Here is a 20,503-nt window from a genome sequence, read left to right on the forward strand (position 1 = left end):
CTCAACTATGTATATGTCTAGTATAGCACACAGAGACCAAGAACAAGTAACAGAGATTATTCCTTAGCATACTGTCTTAGAAACTAAAACCTGTTTACTAACCAGGATAACTAGAAAAGCAATCTGAGAAGAAATTCTTATTAGCAATTCTTACCTTGAAGAAAAGTGAAGGGCACGCATGGCACATTCTACTACTTGGTATGGCTCATTCTTTATTCGCCAGTAAAAAGAAGCCATGTTATAGAGTACCCAGGAAGAAGAGTTCTGCAGTAACGAGAAACACATGAACGATACTAACTACTAACACATGAACTAAAAGGTTAATCAGGGCTTTAATTACTATAGGATGAAAAGCTGAGCAGCAAAGTTGGCGCTCAGCTGCTCTAAGCTATCCTCCTGCACTGGAAAGCTGCCATTTGGCAAAGCTGTCAATGTTTAGGAACAGTGAACTAGCATACTCATGTATTAAAGAAACAGAATTTCTGCATTTCAGGAAGGTAAAAATACAAAATGAGGTGAAATGAGAGGTGACAGTAGTTTAAGCATCAGCATCTTAGCTGGAGTTCAATGAAGGTTCCTAGATTTTGCAGGAAGACATTTAACAAAAACATACACACTTCAGTACTGTTGTTTCTTCCTTGCTCTTCAAGTACCTGTATATTTTGTTTTAAAACTCTATTTACCTTGACAAAGCAATGAATGTGCCTTGCTAGACAGCATAACTACATAAATCCTTAAAGATGACAGAAACTATTTACTGGCTTTGCTGATGCCTTCTCCTGCTTCTACTTGCCTATCCAAAGTTTGCCTTTTGAAACTGACTGTAAACCAAAAATATATGGGCAAAACTGGATCTGACTGCTTGTAAGAGGTGTATCTATACTTGTGAGACCTCTCCAGCCCTCTTTTTAGTGCACCCAGCAAGATTCCAGTTTCATACCTTCATAAGCCCGTCATAAATACGGTGACCTATTTCCTCTATACTTCTTCCCAGTCTCCGTGATAAGTATGTGAAGATTGGATCTTCTTTAGGTAACAGGGGTGCAGAAAGATTAACCCTTTCTTGGACACCCTGAAATAAAAATTGAATACAGGTATTTGCTGACACTTAAGAGTAGAGAAATACAAACAAAAGCATGACTCCAGGAAAACATGCGGCTTGGTTATTTTACAATCTTATCTTCCTTTCAAGATCTTTGGGAATTGATAGAACAACTTCACCTATGACAGAAAATATATAATATAATATAATAATATATATTACGGCAAATGGGAAAACAGCAGAAGCAGTCAAAAGCAGCCTCTGCTTGTGAATTCTACAGGGGAAATATTCAGTTTGTGTGGCACTGTGTATCTGGAAGCTACTGATTTCACTAATGACCACGGAAGCACTGAAGTCAGTGTTGTAAGGTTACATTCACATGGTGGAAGTATCCCTACACCTCTTCTCCTTTCTTCTCTCCCCAGGCATAAACACACTTCTTTCAAAAATACATCCAGATCCAGGAACAGAGCTAAAAAAACTCCACTTTGTATTTAGCTGTAAGAAAATCCTTATTTGTTGATGAAAGACTTGCAATAAAATAAATATCAAGATAAAAGCACTAAAGTTGCATCTGCATTAGAAAATCTCACATAACGCTGTTGACACAACCAGTTTTCCCACCACTCTTGTGCTCTAACTTTCCTAGCGCATCTAAACTTTATACTAGTAGGGAACAATTATCTCATCCTCTGGGTTGGGGCTTGGCCTTCAGATACCAAACAGACATTCATGTTTGTTAGGAGCTACCAACAAAACTGCAAACAATATTTTTATTCTGAATCTTTACACGTTTTAATGACCCTGTTCAGCATTCTCCAAATTTCAACTGAGACAACTCACAAGCTAGTTGTAGTCCCAAGGAAAGCTACTGATTTGCTAATGAAATGTGTTACGAAAACAAAAGACTCCATTTTCCTAAAAATGCCCTCTAAAATAAAGGAAAAAATAACAAGAGAAAATGTTATACCTGATGGAACAGGCATAACCTCCGATACGCAGGTACTTTAATCAGGGCCCAACTGTAGTTTTAAAAAGTGTGAAGCAGTCTTGGAGAATTACAATACCTTTCAACCCAGAGTGAGAACTGCCAGTAGCAGTTTTCTATTCCTCTTCCTAATGGGGAAAAATACTTACTTGCATTTGCTCACTCACCCGTAAGTGCTGAAAAGCATGAATACTGTATGGAAGATCTAGAACTTTTGTACAGTCTGGCTGCTGCAGGTCTGGAGGCACTGGGGACTTTGTGTCTATGTAGTCTTCAGGGCTGAGAACATAATAACATAACACAGCAGACTGCAGATTAAAATACTGCAGAAGCTCCTAAGAGGCAGCATGGTAGCTGATACAGAGTACTCTGATTTAATCATTACAGAAATCCCCTGTTCGGGCTCATTAGCACATTTCTGTTGTATTCCCAGATTTCAGTTGTTTTGGGATGTCATGACTATAGGATAAATAAATTTGTCTGCTTTACAGAAAATATCAACATTTGGATAGCCTCCAAAACGTATCAGGGTCAACCCAGTGTATCACTGCTATGATTAATGATGTATCTGCCAGGCAAATGGCAATGCATGCAGGCTCTTCAGCTGAAGCAAACAAACCAATCCCAAATGCGGGGGATGAGAAGTCCAAATGAAGGTGTATGACGAAAAAATTGATATTTTCCCACTTCAAGTACTCATGTGATTATGATGAAAAAACCAACTAAAACAAAACAGTCACTCTTAAAGACGAATCACCAATGAAGCTGAATGTCAAGTACACTGGCTGCTCATCCTTCACTTTGTAAACAGGGGACAAAATATGATCAGAAAGTTCAACAGCTTGGTAATCAATGGAATTTCATTTAAATTTGAGTCAAGACAGTTTCCACTAAAATAAATATCTAGCTCAAAACACTGAAAGCACACTCAAGCAAATTCAACCCCCTTTGACATGACATATTTCACTTTAATTCACACATCTGGTTGTATCAGTACAAAGTAACAGTGGTAGAACTGGAAGAAAGGAAAAGTTTCAGGGCAGGGTTAGCATAGATGGTTTGGGGGAAACAGCTTTTGTACATTGTACCTGCTCACAGCTAGTGGAAGATGTTTCAATTTTATTCCACAGTAACACAAAACAATAACTGCCATCTAAAGAAAGTCAGCGCTGGTCATTTTTCACTTGTGTTTAGAGGTACTGTTAATTTTATTTTCATTCAGTAAAAATCTCAGAATATAAACTATGTTATTAAAGCGTCTTATTACCGGATATCTTTGCTCTCTAAGGTGATGTATGTGCCATCATACAGATCTAGGTCCCCCAGGGGCACCTTTGCTTTAATGCAGTCTGGATCTTCTTTATTATGCCTTTGTTCCAGCCCTGTGTCTCTGTCCTCATTTTCCTCTATATGAATCTTTTGAGCAACTAACTGTTTCTGTAGAAAAAAAAAAGGACACAGAAGCATATGACACCAATGAAAGCAAATGCTATAGTTGTTACAATTCTACAGTTCCACTTTTTCCTTAAAACAAAGTTCATTTCAAAAAATCTGAAAATTTCTGATTAAATTTTGGGAATACTTCGTTATCTTTTATAACATCTGTAGAACTTTTTTAGATTTGGATGGCATATAAATGCTTTCTTTAGAGATAATACAACTTGAATGAGTCCTTATCTCTCCTGTTTGCCTAAAAAGTGGGCTAGTAGTGCTCCAAAACCATTATAGGCCATTAAAGAAAAGAAGAAATGATTGCTACAAGTACATAATTTTTTTTTCGCATTTGGCCCCCTCTTTTCCACTGTAAGGCCTTGTGGAAATAATACAAGACATTGCAATAAATCATCATCAGTCAGTGTGCTAAGTACAACTGAACATGAGTACATTTGAATAGTACTGCACATGAATATCTGTGAAATGAGAAAACCTGTATTTTTAATTAAAGCCATACACATTTGATTACATGCTACTGTGAAACAATAGAGATACATATGCTAGTAGCAATTTGTACAAGAATTTTACAAGTTACAATAGGTAACTGCTGCTGAAAGTCATTTGTGTACTAGAAGTTGGACATCAGCGATTTCCACACCCACAACCCATGTCCCAAAAAAGCTTGCAAGTATTATTCTAGCCACAGCTCAAATGTCCATCACCACAAAAAAGACTGCACTCTGATGAGAAAGACTGGCTGAACACAGTCACACCAGGGGCAGTCCCACTTATTTTCCTTTCTCCTACTTCACCCATTCAATCTAAAGCTACCTCTGGGGCTCACCTAGCTTTCTTTTCTCTGGTGTTCATCTAGGTTAACGTAGTTATCCCAGTCTGATAAAACCAAAGCTGGCACAAGAAAAGGGTGCATGGCCAGAAGGGCTGTGAGCTGTTTGCTTACCTAACCCCTATTATATTTAAACTTCAGTTTATCAGTTCGAAGTTCATTAAACCCTTTCCAAAAGGGTGGTCCCAGACCCCTTTTCAATAATAAAAAGGCTTGAAGAAAAACAGAGATGATTTGCTCTGTGTTCTTCCAAAATACAGTACAACAGAATCTAGTGAATTTATCCAAAATTGTTAAGATTTATGGCTAACAACAGGGAATGATACAACTGGAGATCAGTTAGGCAAACTTGATGCAAAAAATTCTTGAGATCTGAAAAATTTTTCATCCTTTCATTGAAGAACTTTGCCAATAATAAATTATTTTCGTGATTTAAAACTATCACTATAAAGTCTATGGAAAAAAAAATCTGTATTTTCAGAATTAGTTAGTACTTAAATGGTATGCTTTACCTCCAGTTCTTTGAGGTAGTTAACTGTTGTTTCTTGTCTCATTAGTATTACCAAATCATGTGGGTTTCTCAAGTTCATTGGTGAATCCACCTGCAAGAGATTTTAACAGTCCATCATGTAAGACATTCACCTAATTACAGTGATTTTAAAAGGAGGCAGTTTTGTTCATTCAATCACAGATTGTCTGTTCAGAGGTTTTCTGTCCAGTCAACATTCATAACATGTCCATTATGAAAATCCATACTTCAAACAATATTGTCATTTGAGAATTCAATTCAACCCAAACTTTAAACCTATTTTAATGAAATCAGGCACACAAGTTCTAAGCATAAGAGGCAAATAAATTTCCACAACAAACATTACTCAGAGTACTTACTGCTGAAATACTAGATATCTTAAACTGCAATCACAGAAACTTATTTTGTTTTGCACCTTGAAAATTCCCCACCAAAAAGGCACAAAGGAGTTCAGCTTCAACTCCTCTCTGCAACTAATTTAACACACTGGCCCACCATTAGGATCTACTGTCTTCAGGATTAATAAGTAAAGGAACAAAATCAAGAGGGAAGCAGGGGAAGACTGAAGACTCTGTTACATAAACCATGCTCCAGCTTCCATAGCTATGCATAGGAGTTCCCAGCTCCATGAAGAGGGACATTAGAGGCAAGTCCCAGATGGAGCAGTTCCGCACCAGCCCCTGGCTGGGCTCAGTTAACTGCAGCACTTCACCCACGGCTGAAACACCCCAGCCTTGCCCTCAGGCCAAACTCTGCTGCCTCACTGGGTGGGGAAAGTCCCTACAGCAGAGCAGGCGGTGTAGCAGCAGCTGAGCTGATGCAAAGGCTCCCGTCCAGCTTGCAGCCCCGTTTCCTGCCCTGTGTCAGCGTCAGAGCAGTACACATGGCTGCACACCAGCTGTGGTAACCACCAGGATCTCCTGGAAGCTAACCCAAACTCAGGAGCTGAACAGAATGCAACTCCCTCCTGGTTGTTTTGTCTGAACTAGTAAACTAAATTAGTTCATGAAGGATTCAATGAGCTTGAGAACAGAAACAAGGAAATAGGAGTATGTGATGAAAGAATGAAGAGACACGGTGACAAGGACAGCAACATCTCACACTTTTAACATGACTCTTAGATGGTCTACAGCCAGATGTTTTTCCTGGATCTGCTCAGGCTCCATTCAAGTTTTCAGGACACAGAACCAGCTGCTGCATGAAGATGTGAGCACTTACCTGTTTGTTAGCACAGATACCTCTAAATGGGCTGTCCACCCCCATTGACAAATGTGCAAACCTGACATTACAATTTAATGGAAAAGTTTGCCTCCTAAACCACAGTTCTTCCTTTTCTGTCACCTTTCCAAGTAGCTTGGACAAATTTCTGTTACACTCTCTTACTGCAGAGAACTGCATCTCCAGCATATTTTCTGGTCATCTTAACGTGTCCTGTCAACAGGTTATACCTTAGGCTGTACTCTCTTGGTGAGTCAGAGAAGAAGCTCAAATCTACTTTCTCTGGACTACTGACTGTGAAATCTACATTTGTTATAAGATTCTTGACTGAGGAAGGACCTTGTCCTCTGAGATATAAACACTTGTTCCTTTTACTAAAACCTTAAGGGTGGTTTTGGCTGAATTTGGCTAAGTATTCCTTTCCAAAGCAAAAGTTGCAGGGCTTCTTCTAGTATGGAGCCACTTTGATGGGTGGCTACCTATACAGTCCAAACAGTTATAAAAAAACTCAGTTTCTTCCTTAGCAGATTAATTCTCTTATATCACCAGACAAATAGAAAATAATGGGTGCTACTGACACTAATCCATTTTTACACTGTGAATTTGGAGATTCTGTATTCAACTGTTGCAAATAAAGGATGACCAAGTATCCACCATGATGCAGAGAAGCACAGAAAATACCATTTCAAAAAAATCTAATAATTTTGTTAGTTGAAGTATTAAAGTCTACAGCATTTTATTCATGGTCATATTTCCCATTTCCTCCTGTGGGCCCCACCTCAGTCTGAACTGGTTGCACACAAAGACAGAGTTATGCACTGAATGTGGCACTGGTTTATGCCTCACTTGCTAAAGAAACTACCACGGTATGTGCAAATGAATGAGAAATTAATTTGCAAAGAAAATAATTTTCACTATGTTTAAAGCACTTCATTACCCATTCCAAAATAGCACTGCTCATCTGACATCTAAAGGCTGCTTGCATGATTCTACACAGTCACTGAGGGAAAAGTCAACTATCAGAAAGCTCTACTTTCAGTGACAAACAGCATCTGGGCATTTTTGGAGAAAGTTATGCAGGCGTCACCAATCAGAAATCTTTTTCTGAAAGATGAAGGATCTTGGCTTATCATTCATTCAGAAACAGAATCATATTCAGGGTCGCCTTCTGTTTTTAACTTTTGGCAAGACAGTCTCATGAGAAGTCTGAAATAAGTATTGGAGAATTTAGAGCAGTATGTTACCAACCCAATGTGTGTGGGTTGACAGGAAAGCAATGCAATAAGTACTACACTCTCATCAACTATTACTTGGCAGCAGAAACCAAAGTTTCAACAACCGAACAGCAATATCACTGAATTAATTCATAAAGTTATGGTGATCCACCAGGAAATCATCCCAGTTAAGGATATTTCTCTTCAGTCTTCAGATTCTCCCTTCCACATCTGACTCAGTTGGTCACCAGCAAATAAGTACTTTTTAATAACAGCAGAATCCTTCAGCCTAGTAGAAAGTTAACTTTAACAGTGTGCAAACACAAAGTTCCTAACACAGAATTTTAGTAGTTGCATTGGGATTGCATGGCAAGGGGTGCCTTCTGTGAGAAGCTGCCAGAAGCTTCTCCCTAGTGTGACAGGGAAGCCTTCAGCAGGCTCAGAGACACATTCGCTGCTGGCCAAGGCCGAGCCCATCAGTGACTGTGGCAGTGCTGCTGTGATAACACATACAAGAAGGGAAAAGAAGTTACTGTGGCCAGAAAAAAGGAAGAAAATGCAAGAGAAACAGCTCTGTAGATACCAAGGTGAGTGGAGAAGGAGTGGAGAAGGTGCTTCAGGTGCTGGAGCAGAGATTCCCAGCAGCCTGTTGGGAAGACCACGATGAGTCAGGCTGTGTCCTGCAGTCCATCAGGGAGCAGAGATCCACGCGTAGCCTAGGGGGGACCTCACACCGCAGGTGGATACCCAAAGGAGGTTGAGAGCCTGTGGGAAGCCCATCCTAGGGCAGGATTTTTGGCAGGACCTGTGACCCTCAAGGGGACCCACACTGGAGCAGCCTGTTCCTGAAAGATGGGATCTTGTGGGAGAGACCCTGAGCTGCAACAGTTTGTGACAGCCCATGAGAAGGAACCACACTGGAGGCGTTCATGCAGGACTTTCTCCTGTGGAAGGGACATGACACTGGAGTACAGGAAAGAGTTCTTCCTTGGAGGAGGAATTCTTCTTGGAAAAATCTGTGGTAAAACCACTCTGTTATGAACTGACCACAATGCCTATTCTTCATCCCCCTGTACCACCCAGGAGGGAGGAGGTAGGGAATCAGGAATTAAGTTCAGAAAAAAAAAAGATGGGATAGGGGAAGGTATTTTTAAGGTTTGCTTGTATTTCTCATTACCCCACTCTGGTCTGATTTGCAATAAATTAACTCATTTCCTCAAGCTGAGTCTGTGCTGACTGTGGTGGTAACTGGTGAGTGATCTCTCCCTGTCCTTATCCAAACTCTTGAGCTTTCTCTTTTATTTTCTCTCCCCTGTGCAGGTGAGGAGAGGAGTGATAAAGCAGCTTTGGTGGGCACCTGGTAAGCTCTTCATTACCCCCTTCTCTGCAGTGACAGACAGATGGCTTTTGAACTGAAACTTATTAATCTCAGATCCAGTCAGCAACACTGTGAAGACTTACAGCTCATTATCCAGCTTTTTACAACACCCATCCCTACATCAAACACATTTTCTTCATAGTGCCAGCCATTTGTACAGCAGGAAAAAGACAAAGCTGACATACTGAGCTGTGAAGAGAACCAATACTGTGCTTGCCATTGAGGAGAGTAGTGACACCTCATGAAGAATACAGTAAGTTGCAAACAAAGGTTTGCAACTGCATAACTTGCACAGCACAGATATGAGTAGCAGCAGTGATAAAGGTAAGTGGGAAGCAGGATGTGCTGAAATCAGGAAGACACTTGAAGCCCTGCAGGGCTTGTTACATGGATGCTCACACTTCCCTCATGCTGCTTGTGCTCAAGTTCCACCTGGCATCTTCCTGCTTTCCTGTGCAGCCACATCCCCAAACCAGGAAAATTACACCCTGAATAAAACTACAAAATAATCAGAACTTTCTTGTGAACTGCTGCTTATTAAAATTCAAAGAGCAGGCAACATAGCCCAAAGACTTGGAAAAGCCCTTAGAGCTTCACTCAGTCAGAAATACAACAGTCCAAATAACAGATATTTGATGGATCCCTAGAGACTGGATTATGCCCTTCCTTCCCACAACAAGACTCCAGGTAGATTTCAGAGGATACTGGTTTCACTCAGACTCATGTCATGCTTGTGCTCTTACAAACACTGCTGTGCCTTGTCACCTGATTTGGGAGCCGGAGGAGCGAAAAATACACAGATATTGTGACTTGGATCATGTTTTTCAAAATGTAACCAATTCTCCTAAGGCTCCTCTGGGATGAAACAGAACCGACGTCAACCTGCACAGCAAACAGCCTCGTGGTGTGGAGAGTGGAGACTCCTGCACCAGAATAGATGCTTTGTCCAACTTACTCATTTTTAACTCCAAGTGTGTGGCTGACAGCAAAGCACCACATTCATTTACTCTTCCTCTAAAGTGCTGAAACTGTGACATGCAAGATGAAGTGCTTGAAATGCAAGAATTTAACTTCAATTCCAACACAGTAAACAGGGAAAAAAAAAGTTGTGCTGAAAAGCTGTCTTTGAACCTTTGACAGCTACTGTAGTTACACTGCAGAAAGCCTGCCAGTAAAACACTTTTAGAATAAGTGTTTTCTGTTCAACTTTGCCCAAAGGTGAAAGTTTCTTTATAAAGCACAGTTCAAATTTATTCACTGTCACAAAGTACACCAAGAACCTGATTCAGCAAGAAACACACAGAATTTGTGTAATGAAAAAAGACATTGAGTTGAATCAAACCCTGAAGTTTTAGAGTCTGCTATGTTACCTCCATATATCAAAGTCTCTCAGCAATTAGACTTGCAAGTTTTGCCAAACCTTCCAGCATATTTTTCCCAGCAATCCAGTTACATTGCACTAGGAAGTAATTATTTTAAAATGAGGGTCGATGAAGGCCTCAGTCAACTATTTTTAAGTAAGGCTTTTTTTCAAAGTACTGTGGAAACCCCATTGTTAACTGAGGCACAGGCACATCAAAATCAGAACTGCTGTTAGTGCTTCTGCACATCCTAAAAGCATTATACTACATGCACAAGGCAGATTATTGGAGAAAGAAGCTGAAAACACACTGTATCAAATGATGGCATATAGAAATATGGGCTCCCCATATTTGTTTTATAGGCAGTGGATGTTTTGTCTCTGTACAAAATAAAGGCAATTCCTCCTCCAACGGGCTGGAACTTCTTGCAGTCTTGAGGGGGAGTGAAGGATCTGAAAACTAGTGCTTGTCTTTTGGTATATTCTTGCTGTCTCGAGATACTTTACACTCCAACATGATGCTACATGGCATTTCTGAGGAAGCCACAAGAAATCTGTACAGGTTTCAGTGCGAGACAATCTACAAAACTGGAAAATCAATTGACTCATCCAAATGATGAGTAGGCAGTGTCAGAAGGTACTTGTTCCAAGGTTGTCACTGAAAAATTCACACAGAAAAATGACGTTGAAATGAGTTTTTATAAGTATTGAGCCACTTAAAAGCTTACTGCTGCAGAACCTGTTAACAAACAGCACTAGATATTTTGATATTATTAATATTAGCTGTGCTACAGGGAAAACACAAATTTTAAACACTTGTAGCACTTCAGAAATAAAACCTAACAAAGTTGCAGTATTACTGAATAGCTCTGCTCAACTGACATCACACAAGCTATGAATATCCTAGGTAACAGATCTAAACACATCAAAGGGAAACAAGACTTTACTAGGAACACCATGTGTCCAATGTGTCACTAGTCATATTTAAGGGTACAAATTTCTAACCTGTATATTTTAGGTAAGGCTTTTATTTTTCAGTAGCCATATGCTCAGCTGAATCAAAACAAGAGATGGAGAGATCATTCAGATTACATCTGTAATGAGCAAGTACTTTTTTTCATAAAAGCAGAATGGTTCTTGATGTCTGCTCACTGCCAAATCCTAAAACTTTCAAGTGTTCTAATATTGAAAGCACAGACAGGAAGATTAATTATTAGAGCTACAAGAGATCTAAAAAAGATTAACCCTGAGTAGTAACTTCTTCAGCAAATGAATAACAGAAAACCCATTCATTTTTTCTGTTAAACTTTGAGGGAAATTACTTTATCCAGCAGTGTATTTTTAAAGCAGGTACAAGCAATAACAGTGGATATCAGTTCTTGCTGACTCTGCTCTTTTGGGCTTTGGTGGGGTCTTCATACAAACTTGTGCCTGGGCCAATTCCAAGGTCACCCTTCAGCTGTGAAGTTCACAATAAAGGGAAGGCATTCCAGGCACCAAGCACAACTCTCACCACAGAACAGCCAGTTTGAAACAGGTGATTCATATAATCTTTTCAGATTGTCCAACCCTTATTTTAAAGGTGGCAGAAACAGGAGATACAGTGTGAGAATCCTAAGAGAAACGGGACCTGGGAACACAGTGTCCAGAGGACAAAGGCTGTATGAAAACCAGGAGCTGAGGAAGGAGCAGGACCTGCCTACACACAGTCAAGCCACTGCTGCAGCACTCTGACTTACAGCCTGAACTGCCTTGGAGTGCATTACCATGCTCAGCTAACCCAGACACCTCTGCACTAAAGCTTTTCTGTCAGCAGCCAAAAGCTGCCATAAGATCACCTGCTGGACTGTGGCAGCTGCAGCTCAGCAGCCCTTGGGATCTGTCTCTCAGCTCGTCCACCTCACATGCAAATCTCTCACTGCTGGGTTGGGAGCAGCGGAAGCCACTTCTCTACCATGGCTCCACTGAATGAAACATTTGCATTTCTGATGCACATACAGGCTACCACAAGGGCTATTTTTATAAATCTGGATCTAGTTGTGATGCTCACAGTGACACAGACAGACATAAGCTGTGCTCCCCTGGGAGCAGGCAGGGCTGGTGAAGTGCAGCTCTAAATGCCTACCTGGGACAAGGACATTAAGCAACTCAGCCATTCACAAAACATTCAGGCTAAAAAACTTCTCCTACACTTATGTAAAGGCAGAAAATGTAAAGATATATATTTTTTAAATTACTATTTTTCATAGCACATGAAGGCCTATGACCCTCTGGTGATCAAGAGAGACATTCTAAACCAGAACAAGTTTTCCTTTTCTTAAGGAAAACCCTACCTATGCCTTAAAGAAAACCTTACCTCAGAACCATTCTGCTTCAGCTCATGCTAGGGATAGGGAAACATCTAATAAACTACAGACCATTCAAACCAACCAGCCCAGGTGTCTTTGTACACCCTCATAAGGAGGGACTGACAACTGTTTTGGGGAAGGCATAGCTCCACCTTGCACACTTCAGTAAAAATGAACAATTTTTTTTGTGTGTGTGTGTGGGGGGGGGTTTTTTTCCTTGTTTTTGTTTATGTTTTTTGTTGTTTAGCATACAACAGACCTGGAACAATCAGAAATTCAGTCAAGCAGGATTTCATACAACCAAGCAAACTAACCTTTAGAGTAAGAGCAAAGCAAACATTCACCTGTCATTTTCAACATAGGACTGAGTGACTACTTAATGCGTCACAGAGGATGCTTTTGTAAGCAGCAAATAGCATTTTATTTGGCTGCACTAGAATCTCAGCTTTCCTTGGGTTTGGGTGGCAGCTTCTCCTGTATTCTTGAGCGCATGGACCACTGCTATCATCCCAACCTGTTAGCATACATGTACACTCAGATACCAGACAGAGTAAAGCATTAAATAACTCTAAAGCCATCCATGAATCAGCTTGAGGTGTACTTGCACTCAAATCTGCAACCAAATGAACAAGTGGCAGGTACTGTCTCTCCTCTCTACTGGACTAAGCCAGAGTGAAGCACACTACAGCACTGCAGGAAATTCAGATGTCACATCCATTGAGCAGCAGGTTGTCTTAGTTCCAAATAAGTTAACCAGCATTGCTCTTTGACTCTCCTCTCCAGATCATCTCTCATGAACTTCAAAACACATGACAACACATTAAAACTAAAACAACTTTTTGCCAACTCAGATTTCTTGCCATGGTTTCTCTGCTCCTGACAACACTTTTCCAATCCTGCTTTGGATCACGTGCCTGGGAAGTTTCGGTACTTTGTTTAATTATTCTGACCTAACTTCAGAGTTTACAGCAGTCCACAAAAAGGCAGCCCTTTGAGTCCCCCCTAGCTTGCTCAGTTTTAATCACCTCCATCAAGGTATCCCTAGAAAGACCCCCCCCTGCTCTCATATGTCAGGTCTCTGAGCCATGGTAGCAGCTGGTGCCCACCATTAAAGCCATGAATGACTGTTCTGCATTGCATTTCATCTGACAATTGTCTGCCCTCTGTTTACCCTGAGTTTCTCTCTTCCCTGGAAGCACACTAGCATTTCTGTAGAGTGACTAGCTTCCCTAGTGGCAGACAAGCACTGTCAAAAATCAGTTATATATTAGCCTGAACTTTATACTGTGAGTTGTGAAATGGCTTATAAACATGTGCACTGAGCAGATACAATCTCATTAAAGAGGGAAGATTAGTCAGTCTCTGGCCTTGCAAGAGCACACATTTGAAGGTAGACTAAAAAAGAACATGAACTGATCCAGAGAATGATGTCTTTGATCTGAAAACCAGCTACTATAGCAACAGATACAGCTTGATGGCTTTTGTCTTGATGGCTGAGACTCTGAAATATTATATACACTGCTAGTAATTTGTTTTGTCATTTAGAAATGCTCACTAGAAACTTGAACAGTGCCTACTTAGCAAGTACTCTTGTTTACTAGATGAAATCTTAATGATATATGGAAAATTGTTTGGTCTGTGTTAATTTTGCCACGCTGCCAGGTTTTTGTACCACTAGGAAATCAAGGCTGAGCCAGGGTACTCCTGTGGTCCTGGGTCACAGAAAAGTCAATCTCACTTGAATGCTTGAATACAATCCCGTATTAAATGCTTGCACCCTTGCTGTACCGTAAGGAGAAACAGCTAAAAGAGATTTTAGGTCAATAATTTATAATAATCTCATCTTTCTTCCCTCAAACACATTAAAGCAACTATCTTTTGTATTTAGGTCAGGATCTGTGACTCCTGCTGTCAGCTCCTCAACCACAGGTTCTGCACTTTTTCTATGAAGGAAAACAAAGCTCACAGCAGCAAACTCAAAGCTACAAGGAAGTCACTTGTCACTGGTGCTCATCTGCATTTCCACTGATAGTGGCTCATTTAGCAGTGGGAATGTCTGGGTCTTACTGTCAATTAAGTTCTGCCGACCCCTTAATTATATAGGCTTCATTCAGATAAACTGAAGTAGCCCAAATGAAGATCAAGCCTGTGCCTCTCTAAAAAGCTGGTAATCTTTGAAGATGCGTTTCAGACTTTAGGAATGCTAGTATTTCCAAAATTAAATCATATAAATGCTGATTAATATCACCACTCTTTGCCACCAGCAGCCACCTCCAGCTGGGGACTGCTGTGCTGGAAGCCCTGCAATGGGCAGGGCAAGGTCCAACAACGGCTGACCACCAGCAACACCCCCTGGAGCAGGTAACGTGCAGAGGTTTGCAGTGCCAAGGAATCAGAGTATCTCAGGTGGAATGGACCCCTGAGTTCTCATGATACATAACAACCTAATAAAAAATACTCTGAAAAATTAAAGCAAAGGAATGCTCTGCAGTCAATTTGGAGGCCTTTGTCCTGTTAATAAGTGGTTGGTATTAGGAAGAGAGCTTAAATATTTTGAAATATTGTGATTCTACCAATTAATTGATAAATTCTTTATGAATCCTCCAAGTGCTGCTGAGATGCTGCTTGAACTTGGGCACAATTGGTGCTGTGACCACTTCCCTGGAGAGCCTGCTCCAGTCACTGACCACCCTGTGAAGAACCTTTCCTAATGTCCAGTCTGAACCTGCCCTGGCACAGCTTCATTGCATTTCCTCGTGTCCTCTCACCAGTCACCAGAGAGAGGAGATCAGCACCCGCCCCTCCGCTGCCTTGCTTGAGCAAGTTGTAGGCTTGGATGAGGTCTCCTCAGAGCTAGGCTGAATGAGCTGAGTGACCTCAACTGCTTCTTGTAAGTCTTACCCTCGAGAACTTCCATCCTCCTGCCTGCTCTCCTCTGGGAGGGCTCACAGACTAAGAGTGCAATGTCCTTATCCAGAGGCACCCAAAAGTGCATGCAGCACTCAGGGGGTGTGACTGCACCCGTGCAGTGAAGAGTGGGACAACAATTCCTGCCTGCTGCTGGACAGGTGGAGACCGTCACTTTTGCTGCTAACTACTGAACTACTGCTACATTTTGGCACTTAACACTGAAGTTCACTAAAAAACTTATCCAGTGATTCCCCAAAACACGAGTAAGTGGAAAAAAGGAAATTCAGAGGCCATGCAGAGTTTGCAACAGCAATAACCACAAATCTAAATACAGTTTTCACGAGAGCCAAGGACATAACAGTAACAGATGCCAAAATGAATCTAATTACAAAAAACTCACTGGACAATTTGCAGCACTACATTCCAGGTACTGAAGAATCTAGCTTCTCATAGTCCGAGTAAAAACACACTTATAATTGGAATTTCCTTGCTGGAAATAGGTGAATTAATTTTGACCATGCAACTAAGAGAAGCTATTCCACAGATACTGTTTTTTCACCTCACCTACAGGCGTTGAGAAATTGACAGAGGGAACATGCGAATGCCCCTGCTTACAAAGCCTTTGGAACTGTAACAGAAAAGACTAATGCACCACAATGGTATAGTGGAAGCTTCTACCTGTACCATCAGTTAAAAGACATAATACAAAACCATTCTTTAAAGTAAGTAATGAATTTAGCTAATAAGATTTTCAAGCCTTTTTATCTAATTGGATTTTTTCCAAGTCACAGCTGCTTTTCTTGCAATAATCAAAATCAACACCTGACCCAAATTTTATAATATACACTCAGTATACACACACAGATGCTTCCAGACCATTATCATATACTTGCACCACCTCCCCACTATGTTAAGTGGCAAAAAGAGATGAGAGAGCGCTGGAAGTGGTGTCATTAATTAATTTATTATTAACGAGGGTGTTAGAGTGCCTGGATCCACCCAGACAGCCAAAGTGCTCGAGAACCATAAAGACAGGAGGAGTTTCATGCAGAGAAAAGTCTTCTCCACCTGTCTGAGGACCTCAATGCATTTTAACAGGAAAATCCGATTAAAAATCCTCACAAATGGAAATTGATAATGGACGTTCATGTCTCCACTCTAATGTACAGGGGGAAGGCCACACTGCTTGCTACAGCGACCAACTCTTTCACTCCAGAGGAAAACGGACAGATCTGACACAAAGTAAATTTCTAGTACTGCTCCCTCAACAACAAAGAGGAAGGCTAAGAAAAAGCCTAAATATGAGATACAGATCGACTCTTTTCAAGCAGCTTAGTGAACATGCGGCACAGCCCACTAGAATAAGACATTTTGACTGAACTCACAAGGCGTGCGTTTGCTCCGGCACCGAGCACACACGCCGCCGTTTCTCTTTCCTACTTCCAGCAGGAAGGAAAAGCGGCCGGGTCGGGTGCGGCTGGATGTGAAAATTCGCAAACTCACTGGCATCCTCTCCCCGCGGCGAGGAGCCCGGGCTGCCCGGGGCCGGCCCCGCTGGGTCCCGGCTGCGAGCCGGGGCCGCGCTCCCGCTGCTTTCGCCACCACGGCGGGACCCGGCCTCGCGCCCGAGGCTCCCGGGAGCGGCCCCAGGCAGGAACCGCCGCTGCTCCAGAGCTCCAGCCGAAATCCATCCTCCGCTCACCCCAACGCACCAACCGCCCCTCCCCGATGCCTCGCCCCGGGGCTCCGGCGGATTCAAGCCACGTTTCACGAGCGACGCCAGCTCGCTGTGGGAGACCCCTGTGCCGGGGCCGCGGGAGCGACGGGCACCGGCGCTCGGCTGCTGCAGCGGCTGCGGGAACAGGCAGGGCTTCGCCCCGGGCCGAGCGTCCCGTGCCCCGCGCCGCGCAGCTCGGGGCAGACCAGGGCCATGGGTGAGCGACGGCGCGGACAGGGGCTCTCCGTGCCTCCGCAGCCGGGTGGGCAGCGCCCCACGTCCCTCGGGCCGCTCACCTGCTGCTGGATCTTCCCGTCCTCGGTGACCACCCAGTGGGTGGTGGCAGCGGCAGGCCGCGTCCCCGAAGCCAGCAGCGAGCACAGGCCCAGCGCCCAGCCGGAGAAGACCCATACTCGCCCCAGCCCGCCCCGCCCGGACGCTCCAGCCGCCGCCATCTTCCCCAATCCCGGCCTGCTCGCACCCCCCGGAAGCGGAACGGCCGCCGCCGCCATTTTGGGAGCGGGCGGTGCCGCGCGCTCGGCCCGGTGCGGCAGCGCCGGTGGGGCGGAGCGGGGCGGGGGCGGGCCCGGGTCGGTGCCTGAGGCGGCGCTGGGAGGCCCGGGCTGGAGCGCTCTGAGTCCTGGAGCAGCCCCGGGCTGAGGGGCGGCCAGCAGCGGGAGCGGGACCCTGGAGCACCGTTAGAGCACCGCGTACCGACTGCCCCGCGCGGGAACCGGGCCCAGCCAACGGCGCCTTCTCGCAGCCCTGGCAGCCGCCGGTAACGGCCGAGCTGTTACCCCGAGCACAAGGCCGGCGTTAAATGCCAACAAGCGCCTTGTGGCAACACGCAGAATTTCTATTTAAAAAAGGTGATTTTTGTCCGGGGCACTGGAACATTTGCCACGACGGCTCGAGGGAAAGACTTTGTGGCCAGCTCAAACCAAGGCGTACCTGCAGCCATGCACACACAATTAATGCCAGCCTTCCCGGGAGCTGGGTGAAGAGAGCTCTGAAGGGCACATCCCTTCTAATGCCTTCCAGTCACACAGCAAAACCTGAACTTTCCTTTTCCTGTTCTAGTTGACAGTAAATACCAACCCAGCAGCGGGAGCCTGTTTCCCCAGTACCGAGAGAAATCTAAAAGCTGCCACGTTCTAAGATCTGTTCAATCTTTCTGCAGTCCAGCTTCTTGGGAACATCAAACTTCCCAGCGCCTATTAAACACTAATATTTGTTTGCAACTCAAACTCATTAAGTAGAAACAAGAACAAGTTTACAAAATGGTGTGTCAGTGGCTCCACAGATTTGGTTTCTATCAGCCTAGAGAAAATACAGCACAAGTATGATAGTTCCTTACTGCTGCCAGAGTTTTCAAATCAGGCACATTAGATTCCACAAAAACCCCTAGGCTGCCCTTCCAAGTGGCTCTTGCTTATTAAAGATGTCAGGAAAATCCACAAACACCCGAGGTTATGTCCAAAAAGGAAACAGGAGTCCTGCAACTTTATTCCAGGAAAAGGAGAGTCCACTGAGGCATGCAGCCGTGGGGGTTTCTCTCTAGGGGTTTATCCCAAGCTGGCAGCATGTTGCCCTCTTGCTTTCCCCACTGGCTGAGGTACCAGGAAGGTACAGCCTTCCTGAACCACCTTCCACATATTCCTCCCTTGAACCTACCATTCTACACCGAAGTTCAGAACCTCAGGTTTGTGCACACCCTTGTCTGTTTCAGGAGCCAAGCTGCCTGGGCTCCAACAAACCTGCTGCCCAAAGTTAGCAGAGACATTGGGACCCATTTCAGAGATGTTAACACCCACACCTTCATCCATCAAATTGTTTGTAGACATTAGCTTTCCTCTCATAAGTTACTAAAAAACTGTATCGCACTGTGAACATCGAGGAGCTTGGTAAGGCAATGACTGACTCCTTTTCACCGAATTTCCAAATAAGATGTAAATATGCAGCTTTTGCCAAATATTTAAATTCCCCCTCAAAATTCCACATTTGAAAGTTGAATTACTGTCATGGTTTGAGCCTGGCACAGAGCCAGTGCCCCCCATGAATATTCCTCACCCTGGTGTCTGCTGTGAGATGTGACCAGGAATAAGCAAAACAGGCTCCAACTTAAACATAAAGAACACTTTATTACCTAAACTACAGGAAAATAGGGAAAGACCATAAGGAAAAAGAAAAAAAAAAGAATTGAAAACCTTACAAAAAAAAACCACTTTCCTCCTCCCCACTCCCTGACTTTCCCAATCCGATACATTCTCCCAAAACACCAACTGCCCAGCCCGGCACGACACTTTAGTATACTCAAACTGCAGTTCATGAAGAGGAAAGGAGTCCTTCTTGTTCCATAGGCTTCTCCTGGAAACACACTGAAACCTCGTGTGCTTCCTTGTCACTTCGGCACCGCCCGGAAAAAAGTCCTTTTGCCGCTTGTGACATCTTCCTTCCATGCCCAGTGCTCTCACCACTGAGACATGGCCAGAGCTGCTTTTAGGGTTGTCTTTCAAGGATGCCTTGTCTCACTCCAAAAAGGCACAGTCTCTGCTTTGGGACATCTGTCCCCCCCATATTTTTCCAACCCCCTGGGGCCGGGGGGTCCTCACGAATGAACCCTCCTGGTTCCGAGCCACCGCCTCCCCCTAAAATGCAGTCTCTGTGTCACAGGAACAACTGAGTCCATGGCCACAAGAAAAGTCCAGCCAAAAGGCCACTCCAAATCATCTCTCCCCATCCAATCATCTCCACGTTCTTCGGGCCAGGTCCTTGTCTCATCTCATCTCTTATCTCCCTTCTTATTCAGCTTCGAGGAGGATTAGCATTTTTGCAAGGCCCCAATCATGAAAGAAAGGGTTAAAAGTTTTCAGTCTCTATCTGTCCCGGAGTGGCACTCCCCCCTCTTCCTCCCCCCTTCTCCTCCCGGGCTGGCTGCTATCACATCACATTCAGACGCCGGCTCTCCTCTCTCTCTCTCCCTCCTGGGGGGGGGGGGGGGGGGCTGGCTGCCCGATGTCTCGATGTCTCTTGGGGCTCCTCCACCCTTCCATCCTTGAAGGCCCCTCACCTCCCATCTCTGTCCAGGCCCCGGGCCTACCACGTGGCTGCCCCTCCCCCGCCCAGCAGCAGCGGTCTGGACGGGGGAGAGATCTGACCTCTTCGCCGCGATGTCCCAAGAGAGCGTGCCAAGGGCAGTGCCCTGCTTTTAACCCCTGTGTATTCTCGGAGGTGTGTCCAAACCCCACTGGCTACACCGGGTGCCAGTCTCAAACCCAAAACCTTCATTGGTTTGACCACAGCTTCCCAGAATTCCCACTCCTTCCTGGTCAAACCACCACAATTACTTAAAACTTGAAACAGTTAATGCAGTCTAATTATGATTCCTTAGTGGTAAACAACTTTCTGCATCTACAGCAACTTAAGGAGTAACTGAACTACAACAAAAAGGTACCACAGAACTTCTTTTACTAAGGTGCCACAATACTGCAGAGTAACTGTGAAACAATGAGCCAAAC

General features: G+C 43.8%; 1 protein-coding gene across 1 annotated transcript in view; it reads right to left on the reverse strand.

Annotated features, from left to right (window-relative positions):
* The window catches only part of TTC17 (tetratricopeptide repeat domain 17), a 54,795-nt gene extending 37,283 nt beyond the window's left edge, over nucleotides 1-17,512 (reverse strand). Inside the window, exons 1-6 of the mRNA XM_005480136.3 lie at nucleotides 17,282-17,512; nucleotides 4,824-4,913; nucleotides 3,298-3,467; nucleotides 2,198-2,309; nucleotides 941-1,072; nucleotides 155-264 (exon numbers count right to left, since the gene is read on the reverse strand). Coding sequence (XP_005480193.2) covers nucleotides 155-264; nucleotides 941-1,072; nucleotides 2,198-2,309; nucleotides 3,298-3,467; nucleotides 4,824-4,913; nucleotides 17,282-17,497 — 830 coding nt within the window. The 5' untranslated portion in view covers nucleotides 17,498-17,512. The remainder of the gene's footprint in view (nucleotides 1-154; nucleotides 265-940; nucleotides 1,073-2,197; nucleotides 2,310-3,297; nucleotides 3,468-4,823; nucleotides 4,914-17,281) is intronic.
* Nucleotides 17,513-20,503: the final 2,991 nt, after the last annotated feature.

The sequence above is a fragment of the Zonotrichia albicollis genome, chromosome 6 (assembly GCF_047830755.1).
Source record: "Zonotrichia albicollis isolate bZonAlb1 chromosome 6, bZonAlb1.hap1, whole genome shotgun sequence".
NCBI lineage: Eukaryota > Metazoa > Chordata > Aves > Passeriformes > Passerellidae > Zonotrichia > Zonotrichia albicollis.